This window comes from Emydura macquarii, unplaced genomic scaffold (assembly GCF_026122565.2).
Source record: "Emydura macquarii macquarii isolate MOO-44397 ecotype Brisbane River unplaced genomic scaffold, CSIRO-AGI_Emac_v2 contig_1045, whole genome shotgun sequence".
NCBI lineage: Eukaryota > Metazoa > Chordata > Testudines > Chelidae > Emydura > Emydura macquarii.
Window position 1 is genome coordinate 12227338 of NW_027131182.1, and position 16546 is coordinate 12243883.

The 16546-nt window shown below is 41.7% G+C and overlaps 1 protein-coding gene across 1 annotated transcript in view; it reads right to left on the reverse strand.

Annotated features, from left to right (window-relative positions):
* ADAMTS12 (ADAM metallopeptidase with thrombospondin type 1 motif 12) overlaps positions 1 to 16546 on the reverse strand; it is a 244510-nt gene that overhangs the window by 154079 nt on the left and 73885 nt on the right. The window contains exon 3 of the mRNA XM_067545490.1: positions 7753 to 7927. Coding sequence (XP_067401591.1) covers positions 7753 to 7927 — 175 coding nt within the window. The remainder of the gene's footprint in view (positions 1 to 7752; positions 7928 to 16546) is intronic.

The window sequence follows — 16546 nt, forward strand, 5'->3', positions numbered from 1 at the left end:
TTACCTCAGACTACAGGAAAGTTTGTAAGGGCAACTATCATAAAAACAATTCTCTTCTGGGCATTTTCCTGCCATGCTTACATGTGAGCACAAATTATCAGAACAATTTTATTCATATGTTTAGGCCACTTCATTTTTCATTGTGACCCATCCATGCCTAGGGTAGCCACCTGAAAATGCCAAGGTCAGGACAGGCTGTAAAAGAGAGCAAATTCTCCCAGCACTGGTGGGTGACACTGAAGTCAGACTTCCCAACCAGCCACAAACAGTGCTTCTGATTCCCCACACTGGTTATCAAGAAGCCAAAATAAAAATATACACAGCCCCCTTTAGTACATTTCAGTCTCTGGCTCCCAATCGGCCACTAGGTCCAGTAAAGAGATCAGTTATTTAAAACTCTATGCTCTTTACTAAAAAGGTTCCTCCTGACCCCAAAGGGTCAGCCACAGTACCAGATCAATATAAGTTTGGATCTTACCCAAAATACCACCCTGCCAGCCAATCCTTTAGTAACTAAAACTAAAGGTTTATTATAAAAAGAAAGAAAGAAACCTTAAGAGAAATGTTAAAGGATTAAAGCAATCAGATACATACAAATGATTTGAAAGTGCACATATATCATGTTTCTAGTAGAATTGTGAAGTTTGCAGGCTTGTATAGTCCCTCTGGTGTACATCCAGTACCTGGATGGGTCTCAGTCCTTTGTTTCACAGCTTCAGTTCAGTTGTAGATGAGTTGATCCAGAGGTAGGTGAAGACTGACTGAAGACTGGTGACTGAAGACAAATGGATCAGTTGCAGCTGCCTTTTATGTCCTTTGGCCTTTGCCATGCTGCTTGTAGAAATTTACAGGAATAAGATGGAGTCCAGGGTCACATGAGTGACTGTTGACTCATCAGGTATATCCCTGGCTTTTCCCCCTGGGCCCATTGTACCTGCGAATTTCCTTAATGGCCCATTAAGAAGGCTAGTGCTGGAGCCATCTTGTCTGGGGTGTCGCCCAGACACAGCACAATTTGAAATACAGATATATCAAACATATCCATAACTTCCATTACAAACATAACACATGAACATAAACATCATCATCTTATTTAGCACATTATAGCCTTTTTAACGGTACCTGACATGGAATATCTCATATGAATTATTATGATTCCGACGTATTGATGTTAAATAACATAATAAATACACACTCTCTCCCCTCCCCCCCCACCCGCAATCCAGTCAGTGTCACAGTCATATTTGTCATTTCTCATGCAGGTTTGAAATGATATAGGAAGTCAGCTACTTGCAGTGTACCAGGGTACAATATAGCAATCAAAATGGAGTTTTCAGGAATAGCACTCAGCTATTAAAAATGAGTCAGCTCACAGTTTGCTCAGAAGCAGCAGTAATGAAAATGTACATCACATGCTCAAATTTCTAATTTTTATAACACTATCACATTCTTCACTTCTGGCAGCATGTTGGATTTTGTCAGAGTATGTGAGAATATGGAGGATGTTGCAAATCATAAATTAATTTATACAATTATTGCCAGAGCACAGGAATGAGTTCGATGCCAACGTATAAGTGATTGTAGCATTTTTTTAGTGCATAGAATATAAGGAGGGACTGAAAACACTCATTGATCTTTCAACCATCTTTCCCAATATATCCATTCTGGGAAGCAAATCCACTATAAGGAGGGTGGAGGAAAACCCTGAGTGTGCCTGTAATAGGGTGGCGCCCACCTCTCGTGAGCATCCCCCTTCTGGTCGGATATGTTTGCAGTCTTTACGTAGTCCTGGCCTTGGTATGGGGCCATGGGGAGGAAGCCCTGGAGGCACTGTCTTCCTGCAGTCCTCCCTGGGCTCAGTCCTTAATCAGTCCCAGCAGCCAGCGAGGAGCGCTCTCTCGCTCCCCCGATCCCAGCCAGATCTGTCCGTGGTCCTGCTGCTCTTTCAGTGAGCCAGGAACACAGTCCTCACTCCTCCAGTTTGAGGCAGCAACTGACTGACTCTGGCTGGCAGCTCCTTTTATGTGAGTCTGCTGGGCCCTGACTGGCTGCTCCCTAAAGCCTCTCTCATTGGCTGCTTCCCCGTAACCACTGTAGGCCACTTAGAGGACTTCTCTTCTGCTCCCTTCTGGGAGGGGTGTGGCAGGACCCGGAAGCCTCCAGCAGGGCAGGTGGCCTTTGGTCCTAATCCACTCCGTTACAGTTCCACAGACCTGTGTTCTGTAGTGAAGCACGGCACCTCAACATACAAGGAAGTAGGAGGAGGTGCCTCTGTCTCTACATCACAGCAGTGTTGTAAAGATAGACACATTTAAAAAAAGACTGTGCAGTGCTGAGCTACTACAGTAATAGGGCCTGTAAAATTACCTAAGATAAACGGATGGTGAATTTCACAAGTGGTCCTTTTGCACTTAGGTGGGCTTCCGCAATGGACTGAGAAGCACCCACCAGGCTGCTGTGCTGGATACAAACCTTGTGTTCCATATGCTCTTAGCTTGCCGGGGCTGGGCAGAGTTTAGGTACTGTCTGTCTGACTGTGGGCCACCTGGCACACTTTCCAGCTGCAGATCCTGTGTCTGACACCCTTCTTGGCAGGGGAGACCCACAGTTCAATTGCCTAGGCCCTGAAACTAGTACCAGCTCTCCAAAGCCTCCCCAGTAGCCAGTGAACATTTTCAGAGAAGCTGCGGACCCTTTAGCTTACTGTTTCCCTCTTGGGGAACATAGACAATGTAAGTAGATAATACACAAAAGAGAATTTCTACATTCACACACACTTCACATATGGAGAGCACAAGAGATGTACACATCTATGGAAAACAACAAAAATTTGCAAACAAATCCCTGCCTCAGTGTCCTCTGGAGCCAAAAGGAAGTGAAACTATATACAGAAGTACAGATTTATCAAACCTCTGTACTTCTAATCCCTTTATATGGAACTGAAACATGGATATTGCTTAAACAAATGTCAGGAGGCTGGAGGCACTTCATACGCACTGCCAAAGGTGACTACTGTGTAGGAGATGGCTTGACTTTATCAGTAATTAGGATGTATCATTCAGAACAGGCCTTGAGAGTAACATCATCACTGGTCACCACTGGCTAGCTCTTTTTGGTCACACTGTCCGCCTCAGAAACAAAATCCCTGAACATTGAGCTCTGATGATCAGACTTGAAGTCAGGAGAGGTCAGGTCACTGACCGGTCATGGACTGTCAGCAGTCACACACAATTAGCCTGGCTGCACCAGATCAATAATAATTCTGTGGAGCTCTTAGACACCTGAAATAAAGCCATACATTCGGTGTCTTGGACCTTCGCTATCTAAGCATATTGTTGTTGTTGTTTCCTCAACACTCCAAGAGCCCCTTGGGATTTGGTTAGTGTCTGTTTTGGGAGCCCAGGACTCTCCTCTCCTTTTGCTCAGCTTTGTCTTCTGGTTCTGGTCTGCTTCCTTCTCTCCCTCTCTAAAAAATGACTGATGAAAGAACACTCCTTTTATAAAGTTATAATCCCTTCCCAGTGACTTCAAGTCCCTCCTCAGGAGACCTATTGTTTGACTGCAAGGCCACTGGGGAGAACGGGTTTCTCTGGGCAGTAGCCAAGTCATTGTCCAAGGGAGCTTCCATTTGAATAGGAGATCCTGCAGGCTAACAGCCCTAGATTGCTCTGCATTTTTCAGCCTCTGGTAACACCTCTTGGATTCCCAGTCCAGGATGGAGATGAAGAGACAACAGTGAAGGCACACTACTATACTGTTACTGTCAAAAGGATGTTCCCAAAACAAAATGGAGTGTGTAGTTTGATATAGGTTATGTCTACACTTATGGTGGCGTGTAGAGTACAGGCACTATATGTGCAGCTATATGCTGCAGTGAAAGGCTTCAGTAGTAGGGAGGCAGTGGGACACTATGCTGCTAAAAATAGCAGTGTAGACATGGGAGGCACTGCTTGGGCATGTACAGAACCATGTAGGGTGTATACCCTGGAGGTTCAGTCATGTAGGGCCCTCTACTTACTCTACTCACCTAAGACATGTCTCACTGCTATTTATACCTGTGCTAGACAGGTGTGCAGTGTCTGTACTCTGCCCACTGCTGTAAGTGTAGACATAGTCATAGATAGAGGCATACACTAATGCATCATAATCAGGAAATCCAATTAGTGTCCCAATATATTTCCATGTTAATTCTTCTAAAGAACCACCATAGGTAATTTGAACTCTGTTTCTGAGAGGTTGGTTTTTTTTAAAGTCTTCTAGAAATGTATAACTTTTTAACACACAAAAAGTTTCTCTAGAAATATATTGTTCTTGAGATTTACTACATGAAAGTTAGCCCAGCTTAAAATGGTTCAGCATTAAATATTTCTCTCCACACGCAAGTGTCTCCATGATTATTTCTTTCTCAAATCTGTACAGACAAGCAGGGAGCCTTCTTCTATAGGAAGGCTACTGGACATTCTGAAATATTAGTGTTGTAGGGGATTGAACCAATTCCCATTGCTGTCAGTGGAAAGATACCAATAGATTCCCATAGGAGTTGGATCAGGCCCTAGATGTTGGCTTCTATAGTAACTGCTCTCTGTGCCTAAGAGATTATAAATATTACATTTCCTCTTGAGAGAGACTTCACGTTCACTGCAAACTAACTCATGCTCTTTGAAAAGTGTGCAACTGTACAGGGAGATATTGATGGACCAGTAAAAGGACAGGGACCACTACTGATAGTGTAATATTGATTATCATATATTATCATAGCCAAAACTAGTAGGTCTTTTTGCAGGCCTGTGTAGCAGCCCTAGTCTTAGTATGACTTATCCAGGTGGGGAGGGAAGCCCACTCAACCTTTGTCAGACCCTGCACCCGCCCTGATGAAGTCTCTGTTGAACGTGCTGGGGTCTGTGTGTTGAAGCTTATCTGTATTTACACTCTGGGATGTGTCTGTCAGGGCCTCAAGGCATATGGTGTCTGCTAATTAGTAATCAGAGGAATCCTCTTGCTTAGCTTTTGAAAGTGCTTGCCGAGCAAGTTTTTTGATTGACATGTTATTATCTACTATCAAAGATAAATAGGGGGAGGAGAGGTTGGGACTAGCTGGATCTCTTCATGGATGCATCTTAGTGTCTCCACCGGCAGACAGAAGATTGGCCATAGGAAGGCTGCTGGTGTACCACTCGAGACTCTTACCAAACTTAGGTAATTATTGAGGTGTTTTACTGACCTGTTGCAGACATGTGTAAGTGCTTGAGACTAAATAAAATATAGCTTTAAGTGAAAGCAGTCTTGTATTGTACTGTTTGTGCCAGTCATCTATCGGTCAGATGGCCGTGTCTCCATTGATTTATTTTCTGACACCACCTCACACAGAGTAAAATTACCAAGGCTTTGGGATGAAAGGACCCTGGGTAACACATCTAGTGAGCAATCTGCCAGTGTAAGAAAATCTTGCTCAGCCAAATCACAAGTAGAAAAAAGCAGCTTCCATTTCTACAGTCAGTTAGAAAGAAACAGCTGGTGCTTCTGAGTCCTCATACTGACTAAGTTCAGTAAGAATCTGAGATAGAAGAGATTGGGAAGCTTAGTGGAGGAATTATTTTTTCCTCTCTGCAGTAGAGATGGCTGAAGTCCAAACCAAGGTCTAACTAGTTTGAAGGAGAGTTTTGAACAGAGTAAGATAAACAAAATACACTCCCTCTGTACATTCCATCCCTTGGAATAGAAGAAAAAATACATAGGTGGCTTCAGGCTCCTGGTGCTATAATATAGTGAACTCAGCATGCAATTCCTAAATCTTATTTTGATGTGAAACTAGCCTAAGTGGAAATTGGCTAGGAAGGGAGGGGTGGTAGAGAGAGGATTTTTCAGCAGTATTCTAACACATTAAGACTATGCTTTTACTTAATGTTTCACACAAAAAACTATATTAAAAGAACATTAAGGTTGCAAAGTCAAGAACTCAAAAGCTGGTAAATGCCAGAATTAAGGTTGTCTGCACAGCCTTAATTTGGCCCCTTTCAGTGTATCCATTATGAGACAGTCTTTAATAACATGATCACATACTACTTTTTCCACAGGACCCTGCCTCATTCAGTGCACAGAATGAATAATGCTCACTTAATAAGAGCTATTCAATATTTTGTATTTTTCTCATCGTTCCAGGATAGCCCTAGGCCATATTTACTGCACACTATTTAATCTCTGCTCTGTAGACAGAATTATTACATTTCCTCAAGGGCTTTTCTACCGTGCTCATCACTATACTATCCAAGTGCTTCACAAACATTAATTAAGCTTCATAAAATTGGTGTGAGACAAGGGGATATTATCCCCATATTACGTATGAGCAGCTGAGGCCCAGGGAAATTAAGGTCCAAAGTATCCACTAATTTTGGGTACCCTATTTGAAATACCTGGGCCCTGATTTTTCAGAGTACTTAGCATTTTAGAGCATTTTATATATGCAAGCACAGCTCCCATTGACTGATTGCTCATGTCAGCAAATAGCAAATATTACTCAAGATTTACAGCTATAGAGGCATGTGTGGGGGCTGAGAGATGAGGGAGAGACCGTCTGCTCCTTTTCCTCAACAATCTGCAGTACATTTAATTAAAACTTCAGCAGCAGTCATGGCTCAAAAAGACAGGAACCCAATTATTAATCTGTTTTCATCCCTGGAAAAGAAAAAATTAGGCTTTTTAACCACTACAATTTCAAACATATTCTCAACCTGAATACACTGCAACTCCCTTTCTAGAAATTTGTGATTAACCTAGATACAGTCCCCTAAACAGACTTCCTGCCAATGAAGAGGTTATTTTTTCCTAGAGTATGTTTTGTCCAGGATAGATTTAAAATTTTCCAAGTGGCAAGGAACAAATGCAGGAGGTGAAAGTAGGACAGTCAACATCCTAATCAGCAATGTATTAAATACTGTAATTAGGGAGGAGCAAGAGCACCTTACAGATATGTTTCTTTATTTGAGGCTCTTCTAACCAACAACAAGAATTGTTCTCCAAAGACTCACATTAGTGTAGTAAAATTCAGATAATCTAAGTAGCTCCTCAGATAACTCATATTATCACAAACAATATCTCAAAAGTTGTTACCTCTTTGAATAGGACAATGCACTGGGGGGACATTGATACAACCAGGTACAGGGCTTTAGATAGTTTGTAATAGTCACACGGAAATCTGAAATATTGAGACTTAACCACAGAGATGATACCTAGAACTGATATAACGAAAACATGGTATGGTAAGATTTTGATTGATTTTTCTGATAATGTGAATGGGAAGTTGGTATCATTAAAGGCAGAGAGACAGATCCTCAGCTAGTACATATGTACATAGCTCCAGTGAAATCAATTCTATCGATTTACATCAGCTGAAGATTCGGCCCCAAGCACCTGGACCTATTTGAGTATTGTCTGGGTGTGACCGGCAAAGGGCTGCAGGGCTCTGCATAGAATGAATCAGATGGACACTCACAAGCTTTATCTCTAAGGAAATATAAAGTTGAAATTATACTAAGGTTAAAAAAAACATACAGGAAACCATGAAAATTGCTCAAACTCAGCAGCCTCAAAACTATTCTTATGATGCTACTTTCAGTTTAATGCACCGTACTGCTAATTCCTGAATTCTATATTTGTAGAAAACTGCCACTTGAAAAAGAAGGGTGTAAATATTTGGGAAGGAAAGGTTGAGTTAAAAAAAATTCAGCAACCAATAAGCTCCACCAAAATTCATACCGTTCAATCCACAAGCTTGTTTCTTGCCTGAAGTTGTCTCCCGCCGTTGCCTTAAAGCATTTTGAAGGACATTTGCCCGGTAGATTATGTGTGGCTGTGGTGTTCTCTCTTCCAGCAGATGCTTTTTAACAGGCTCAATGAAGTAGTCCCCATTGGGCAGACGGAAATATCCAGTCTGAAAATAAGTATAGAAATGTTAATTTCAACTGTATCTGTCCAGCACTGTAATTCAAATAGAAATGAGTCTGAATGCTCCTTCACAACATCAGATTTGGGCTTTTCTGATAAATTAGCCATGTTTAACAGTTTTATCTGAAAACAATAGGAGGTTTTTTACTACTTTTTTTTTTTTGTAACTTAAGTTAATCAGTCAAAATTCTACATTCAGTAGAATAGTTTTCTTTTGTTTTTCTTTGCCCTAGACAACAAAACTTGTATCTCCTTTGGTGAGTTGGGCATACAGCAACTGTTTTGGTAGGCGTGCATCAGGCATGCACACACAGTGCCTGTTTCACCTCATCTGGGTGCTGGGTAATCAGGGCCTCAACACTGAAAATGTTGACCTCTGTGAAGACATGTATGATTCTCCTCGAGAAATTGCTGGTGCTGGCGTTCCAAGTTTTTCAAATGTTTTCTGTAAGTCACCCAAGTCTCGCAGCTATAGAGGAGCGTTGGGGGAACTAAAAATCTAGAGTGTGTTCTGATATTGTAAAGGCTGGGCAGATTCTTTAATTGCCTGTTCCTGAGAGATGGCTGCCAAGATAGGCAAAAAAAAAAAAAAAGGAGTAGGCTGGTGGAGAACTTCTGTTTTGCTGATGTTCAGGGTTACCCTCAGGTGTATCCATCAGATAAAAGTGTTATTTCAGTACTAAAGGGGGGAGGGGCGGATATTGTAAGTAATTTCCTAGCCAAATTAACAATAGGAAAAAAGTAGAGTGTTCTCAATTTCCTGTTAATTTCCTTTCAGTGAAATGTTGTTTTCAGTGTTCACTAATGCTGTTTGTATAGAAATGATTGTATAAACAAATTTGAAGCTTAGAAATATCTGCTGATGGCCTATACAGTTCCCATAATACATTCATTCGTTAATGTAATATACTATGGGATATGTATGGTATATAAGTCATGAAAGGTAACAATCTGCACTGAACAGAAGAAAGTTTTAATTATTCTTCCACTTAAGCTTTAGTTTGTTACCTTTTGGTAGTCAGCATTGAGAAAAATTTTCTTTGCTATTAAATGAGCCTTCATCTAGTGTTCTTGTAGGTTTGTTATTTCATACCTTTTGCTGTCTTCTGACTCATGAACATAAAAGCAACTAACAAACAAAGGTGAAGAAATTTAATCTAGAAGCCCAGCAGAGCTCAAATTGGCAAGGGAAACTTCATGGCACGAAAACATATGGTCTACTGCTTAAACCACACCATTTGGATGACAGGATGATGAATTCTGATATCTGAAATGCATTCAGCTGAAGGTGGCCTATTTGTGTCCATTGCCAAATATCTGTCTCAATCTTTTCCCAAGAAAAAACGATACTGCAATAAAACTGGCTTCATTTACCTTAAACTTCTTTGTGAAAAGCTACAGTACGTGACTGGAAGAGAGCTGGTTGGAAAATGCTTTCTGCCTTCTCCTCCCCCACCCCACGCAAGGAAAATTTGGAAAGCTTTTGACTTTTCAGCAAAAAAATTGAAAACTGAAGTCCAGCTGGTGAGCCCGGCATATAGAGGAGCATGGGAGCATGAGCCATCAAAACAATAGCTGCCATGAGGCACTGCTACGGCATATCTAAATCAATGTTTTCGGCTAAAGTTTTTCAGGTTTATAGTTTTTGACAACAAAAAAGACAAAACAAAAACAACCCACAGATTTTCCATGGAGAGCAGACCTTTCATGAAAAATTTCTCTTAGTCGAAGACCCAATTTTCCATCGAAAAATAGCTTTGACAGAAGATTTTTTACTGGCCCAAAATGGGAAACTGAAGTAAAATCTTCCCTACTGGGAAAAGGGCAGGGGAGGAGAAGCGGAACAATAACTAGGTCAACTCCAGGTATAGTATTAGCATGTCAATAACTGCACTCAATTCTGTTTCTTCTTTTCATCAAGCCTGGACAGAAGAGCTTCCCTTCTCTTCCAGTGGCTGGCATAGATAGACAGAGAGTACTGGATGAAAGTTGGATAGTTTAAACTACTAAAACTGATCAAAACAATCATAATCTAGTTTATCTGCATTAAAATACATATGAGAAAATGGAAGAGGAAAATAGAAGCAGACAGAACCAAGTCCCATCCTGACTGATGCCCAGGCAATGCACAGCTATTACACACTCATAATATGATGGCCAGCATTATTTGGATGTCGTCTGTTCTAACCCACCAAGAAACGTTATGATGGGCATCACAAAGAGTGAAAAGCAAACAAAGGTGTGCACAAGGAGGGGCAAGCAGGGGCACTGTCGTCCCGTCCCCGTCCCCTCTTTCCCCCCCAAGTAAGCGTCAGGGGCACAGAACTTCTCCGGTCCCAGGGGAGAGAGAAGAGTGAGTTCCTGTTGGGGCTGGGGGGGAAGGAGACAGAACATGCCCCTCCAAAAGGGATCAAATTTAAATTCCTGCGCATACCCCTGAAAGCAAAATTATACTTTGTTTTTTTTTAAAAACCTCACTTTGAACAAGTTCTTTTTAAAAACAAATGACCCTTGCTCGCTACTGAAGCCATGGCTTCCCCTTCTATTAGTTTTGACGTGTCTGTCTAGTGCCAGTGCCGTCATCATCCTTTAAATGCAGGGAATATTACTGTTCCATCGTGGGAGCTGTTCCATATAATAATCCCTTATCTATGTGGTTATGATTGCCCTACAAGTCGCTGCTTCAAGATCTGTATCCGTCTCACAAAAACATTGTCTGACTGTTTTGAAGCTATCCAAATTAGAGGCAGATAATTGTCATTTGGCTGTGGAGCTGCTTGAAGTCACATTAATTTCTGCATGGACTTCTGCTAGAAAAGCCACAGGATTTTAAGGGGCACATGCCATTTGAAATAGCTGCTCCACAGTGTGGTCCCTTTCAGACACCACACCTGGGACCACAGACAGCCCCAGCTGTGTGTTATTCTGGTGTCACATATCCACTGCTCCTCCCCTCCACTTTCCTCATTTGCTCTTTTCACTCTTCGAAAGCTGTTGTTAATCCTTCTTCACTTGAGCCAGAACTATCAGACACTAATAAGACCCTGATCACCCCTTGTTTTGTCTAATCTCTTTATCACTGCTCAGCTACCATAAGCCTAGCTTTTAGATGCATTAATTCTATCTAGCATGCAGAACAGAGCCCTCTTTGCATTGGATGCTGTTTCTCCCATGCAATAATTGCTACTATTCTGCAATCCTTTGAGGATTTCTCTTTTCTTCCTCCCTCCACTCAGTTCACACAGTTTGTGGATCAGAAGACCTGGAACTGCTGATGCCAATTAGCTCCACAAAAAAGCAGACGAGGGATGTTTGCTTTCACTAAAGTACTGAGAGTGCTCAATTCTTCCAAACTTTGCATACATTTGAAATTCCAAAATAACTTAGCAATCATATTTCTGTAAACAAAAATTGTTTCCCTCCCCACCCCCTCCAAAAAAAACCCTCTCAGGTTAGAAAGGTAGAAGGGTACAGCAGCTGCTCCATTCTAGGAAAATCCTGTTAAAACATCCAGTTTATATCTTTTAATTAGGACTGCTCAGAAAAGCCTATAAACTGAGGCGGCTCGCTTATCCTAATTATTTTTTTTCCACTGAATTCCAAAAACTGTCTCAAGTGCAAATGGAATAAATGTGATAAAAAGGGTTCTGTACTTAGATTCATAGACGTTGAGGCCTGCAGGAACCATCATCATTATTTAGTCTGACCTGCTGCACATTGCAGGCCACAGAACCTCACCCACCGACTCCTGCAAAAGGCCCATAACATCTGGCTAATTTAAATCTTGATTTAAAGACTTCAAGTTACAAAGAATCCACCATTTAATTTAATTCAAACCAGCAAGTGACCCATGCTCTATGATACAGAGAAAAGCAAAAAAACTCCAGGGTCTTTGCCAATCTGACCTGAGGGAAAATTCCTTGCCAGCCCCAAATATGGCAGTCAGTTAGACTCTGAACAAGTGGGTGAGAACCACCAGCCAGACACTTGGGTAAGAATTTTCTGTAGTAACTCAGAACCCTCCCCATCTTGTGTCCCATCACCAGCCATTGGAGATATTTGCTAATAGCAGTCACAGATGGGCTATATGCCATTTTATACAACCTCATCATACCATCTCCTCCATAAACTTATCAAGTGCAGTCTTGACACAAGTAAAGTTTTTTGCCACCACTACTCCACTTGGAAGGCTGTTCCAGAACTTCATTCCTCTGATAGTTAGAAACCTTTGTCTAATTTCAAGTCTAAACCTGTTGATGGCCAGTTTATATCCATTTGTTCTTGTCCGCATTGGCCCTTAACTTAAATAACTCCTCTCTCTCCCTCGGGTTTATCCCTCTGATATATTTATAGAGAGCAACTGTAATCTCCCCTCAGCCTTCACTTTGTTAGGCTAAACAAGGCAAACTCCTTAAATTTCTTCTCATAAGGAAGGTTCTCCATTCTGGTGATGGCCCTAGTAGCCCTTTTCCACACCTGTTTCAGTTCAAAGTAATCTTTTTTAAACATGGGAGACCAGAATTGCACACAGTATTCCAGATGAGGTCACACCAGTGCCCTGTACAATGGTAATAACACTTGGAAATATCTCACCTAATGCATCCTAGGATCACATATGCTCTTTTCACCGCCACATCACATTGCTGGCTCACAGTTAACCTATGATCGACCAATACACCCAGGTCTTTCTCTTCCTCTGTCGCTTCCAACTGATCAGCAGAATTTTTGCTATAAACTGGGGATTTGTTAGTCCTTAAATGCATGACTTTGCACTGCTAAATTTCATCCCATTTTTATCATTCCAGTTTTCAAGGTCGTCCAGATCTTTTTGTATGAAGGCTAGTCTACACTAGAAGTGTCACAGCAGCACAGCTGCATCGGTGAAGCTGCCCTGCTGTAGTGCATCTGGTGAAAATGCTCCATGAGAGGCAGTAGCTATGTTGGCAAGAGAAGCTCTCCCATCAATATAGTACTGTCCACACCAGCCCTTAGGTCGGTGTAACTTACGTCACTCGGGGGGTGGCTTATTCACACCCCTGAGCGACATTACGTTATACCACAAGTGGTAGTGTGTACAAGCCCTGATATTCTGGTCCTCCTCTATATTGACATTACCTCCCAACTTTGTGTCACCTGAAAATTTTCTTAGCACACTCCCACTTTTTGAGCCAAGGTCATTGATGAAACTGTTAAATAAGATTGGTTCCAAGACTGAATCTTGAGGAACTCCACTAGTAACCTCCCTCTAGCCTGACAGTTCACCTTTTAGTATGACCCACTATAGTCTCCTCTTTAGCCAGCTCCTCACGCCCTTTTCAATTCTTGTATTAATCGCCACTGTCCCCAATTTAACTAATAATTTCCCATTTGGAACTGTATCAAAAGCTTTACTAAAATCCAAGTAGAATAGACCTACTGCATTTCCTTTCCTAAAAAATAAGTTATCTTCTCAAAAGAAGAGACAAGGTTGGTCTGGCATGATCTACCTTTCATAAAAGCATGTTGTATTTTATCCCAATAAGTACTTCTATATTTTTAATTATTCTCTCTTTAAAAAATTGTTCTAAGATATTGTATACAAATAAAGTCAAACTAAAAGGTAGTTTCATGGATCATTTTTTTCCCCTTTCTTAAATATAAGTGCTATATTTTCAATTCTCTAGTCACTGGGTACAACTCAATTTACAGATTTATTAAAAATCCTTGCTATTATACTTGCAATTTCATGCATCACTCCCTTTAATATTCTTATTTGCCTGCATGAGAAATTACCTGCAAGATCACTAATAACATGAGGAGTTCTAGAGCTTTGAATTGGCAGACAGACTTGCAGTTTGCAAAGTAGATCAAGTTTTGATTCTAAAAGCAACTCTAAAAATGAATATGGTACTGAACAGTGTAGAGATAAATGCCAGAGAGATAATAGGTCCTTTCCTGAAAGAGTTTACTGTCTAAAGGCACATGTGAAAATAGAAATATAACAAAACAGAACATACACTGAATGGAGTATGGATTTTTAATCCTAGAGATGAGAGTGTAGTAAGAATATTTTAAATTATTGTTTATTCGAATTCTAAAACTAACATCTAGTCAGTATTCATGACCTTGTGAATATTCACGACCTTGTGAATATTCATGAATACTCATGAAAAGCAAGACCCTATTTCTTATTGTACATTTGATTGCAGAAGTCACAAAAACACCAAAGTCGGTCCTCTGCCCCCTGCACCTTGGCAGGCAGATTCCTCATCTAAGAGTCTATCCCTGTCTCCAACGTTCTTTAGTCTTTTTGTTGACTCCAACTTCCAGCTCTCCAGGTTTCCAATCAGTCCCTTCTCCATCCACTGGTACAGCGATATCTGTATCACCACATGAAGAGGCAGAATATGAGGAACCTATACACATCCTTCTGTCAGTTCCTACCCATGGGACCCCTCAGAGTCGGGCTCTCAGCCCCTGTCACACAAACTGCCCTGTCTTTCTTTCCTGGCACTCCTTCCTATGTGATCAGCCTACCCCCCTTGCTGGCCCTCTGATCATTAATAGGCCACTTACTTCCAGGTCTAGTCACAGGCTGCCCTGACATCTTCCAGCAGGCCATTGTGGTTCCTAGTCCCGTCCCTTCACCTGGGGAGGTAGGTTAGATGACCACACATCAGAACGAGCCCCAACCCCCTGAAAGGGCCAGCTCATCTTATTTCTCGCTTTCTACATAAATGCATATTTTAAGTGTAAATGAAAGAGCGCAAGGAATCACAGCTTCCTCTGTATAGGCAGAGAGAGCACTCCACTCCTCTCCCTGGCTCAGGGAAGCACAGACGCCCCAGAGTTCCCTCTCCTTACTGGCACATGAGGCTAGGACCCACAATGGGTCTGAGCAACAGGAGAAGTTGAGGAGTTTCTGGGGCTCCCAGAGGTACAGCTGCCCTCATGAGAAAAGGAATTCCCCATCAGAGAGTCCCTTATCCACCCTCTTTCTAAAGGAAGACCTGTCTCCCCATCCTCTCTTGGAAGAGCACAGCAAAGAGAGAGAAATCATCACACCCTGAGCTTCTTCACTCTGCAAGAGCTTGATCAGCTCTAAAATGCAGGATTTCAGAGGCAGGGCAGATCCATACTGGCGTACGCAGATCCATCAGTTAACCCCCGCCATCTTCACCTCCACAACACATACAGATAGAGAGGAGTAAACAGCACTGCAAGATCTGCTTTAGGCTGCAGTGGTAGTTTTTGAGCCAGTGCACTCTAAGTCTCCGGCCTGGGGGCAAAATTTCTTTCCTTCTTCCTCTCAACCCCTCAAGTCCCTAGTTTTCCACAGGGAATGAGACTTGCTCACTAATGAAGATCATCACTTCGAAGGGGGTGTGCCACTGATTGCCTACTATAAAACTGCCATATCAGAATGGTCTTCCATCCAGCCCCAGCAGTAGTGTATTCAGTCTGTTGTTAGTTTATCACAAGCCCAACATTTTTGCAGAAGGGACGTTCTTAGCTCTTGCTACATCCTGAAGGCTAATGACAGGGTAAATGGTAATTCCAGCAAAAACATCCATCACAGCCTTGTTATCATTGTGCCAGTGACAATTTCTGCTCAGTGTAAACGAGAAAAATGATTCCTTCTGCTTAGTCATCGTAGATGCAAGATACTTTACTTGATTCCCCTGCTGCTGCAAAGAAACAGCTGCTCTATTCCCTCTGCACTGTGTGTCCCTGGCATGCTGACAGAGTCATGCTGGAATCGCAGTTTGATGCACTGTTTGCCGAGAGAGGGGGAGGAGGGCGCAAGTGGTGGGGAAAAAAAAGTGAACAAATAACTTACAAAACTGGAGAATACATTCCCCAGATGCATTCCACCAAGCCAGCTGCAGAGTGTTAAGGTTTTAGATATAAACCAAAGAGGGTGTAAAACAAACAGTACAACATACAGCACATCTTCTTTTGTATCATTTGCCGATATATTTTTAAAAGATTGAGAATAAAATATGAATGGGAGGAATGAGCAAAAAAAAAAAAATCACGAGAGACAGAATAAAATGTAGTAACAAAATTTTGAGAACAAAGAAAAAGATGACAGGACATAAAACTTGTAAGATCTTTGGGGCACGTACTGTCTTTTCATTGGAGTGTACAGCACTTAGCACAATGGCACTCTAGGCACTAACACAATACAAATAATAAACAACATCAGTGGAGATGGGCTTTAGGTAAACTTCTACTTGCCTCGGGCAAGTAAAATGTCACTCATTTTATTTTCCCCTTTATTATTCCCCTCATGGTGAGAGTGGATGAACAGATGATATGGTCTGGCTGAGAGTCTCATGACAATTTTGCAAAGCTATCTTCAACCAAAAAATACATATTCCAGTCACAAACACCCCGAAGATCAGGGCTGTTCAGATCCAGCATTTGGGCTTGAGTCAGTTTAAAGATACAGACTGCTTGAAAAGTCTGGAGCTAGTTCAGGCCAGGGATTTCGAGCACCCACAACGGTTGGGTATACTTAGATTGAGCATTTTGGTGCTGATCCATTCCTTTTGTTTTGAGAGCTGTGAGAAACTTCATTACACATCCTGGAAAGATGCCAAACTCATCTGGATTTGTGGGA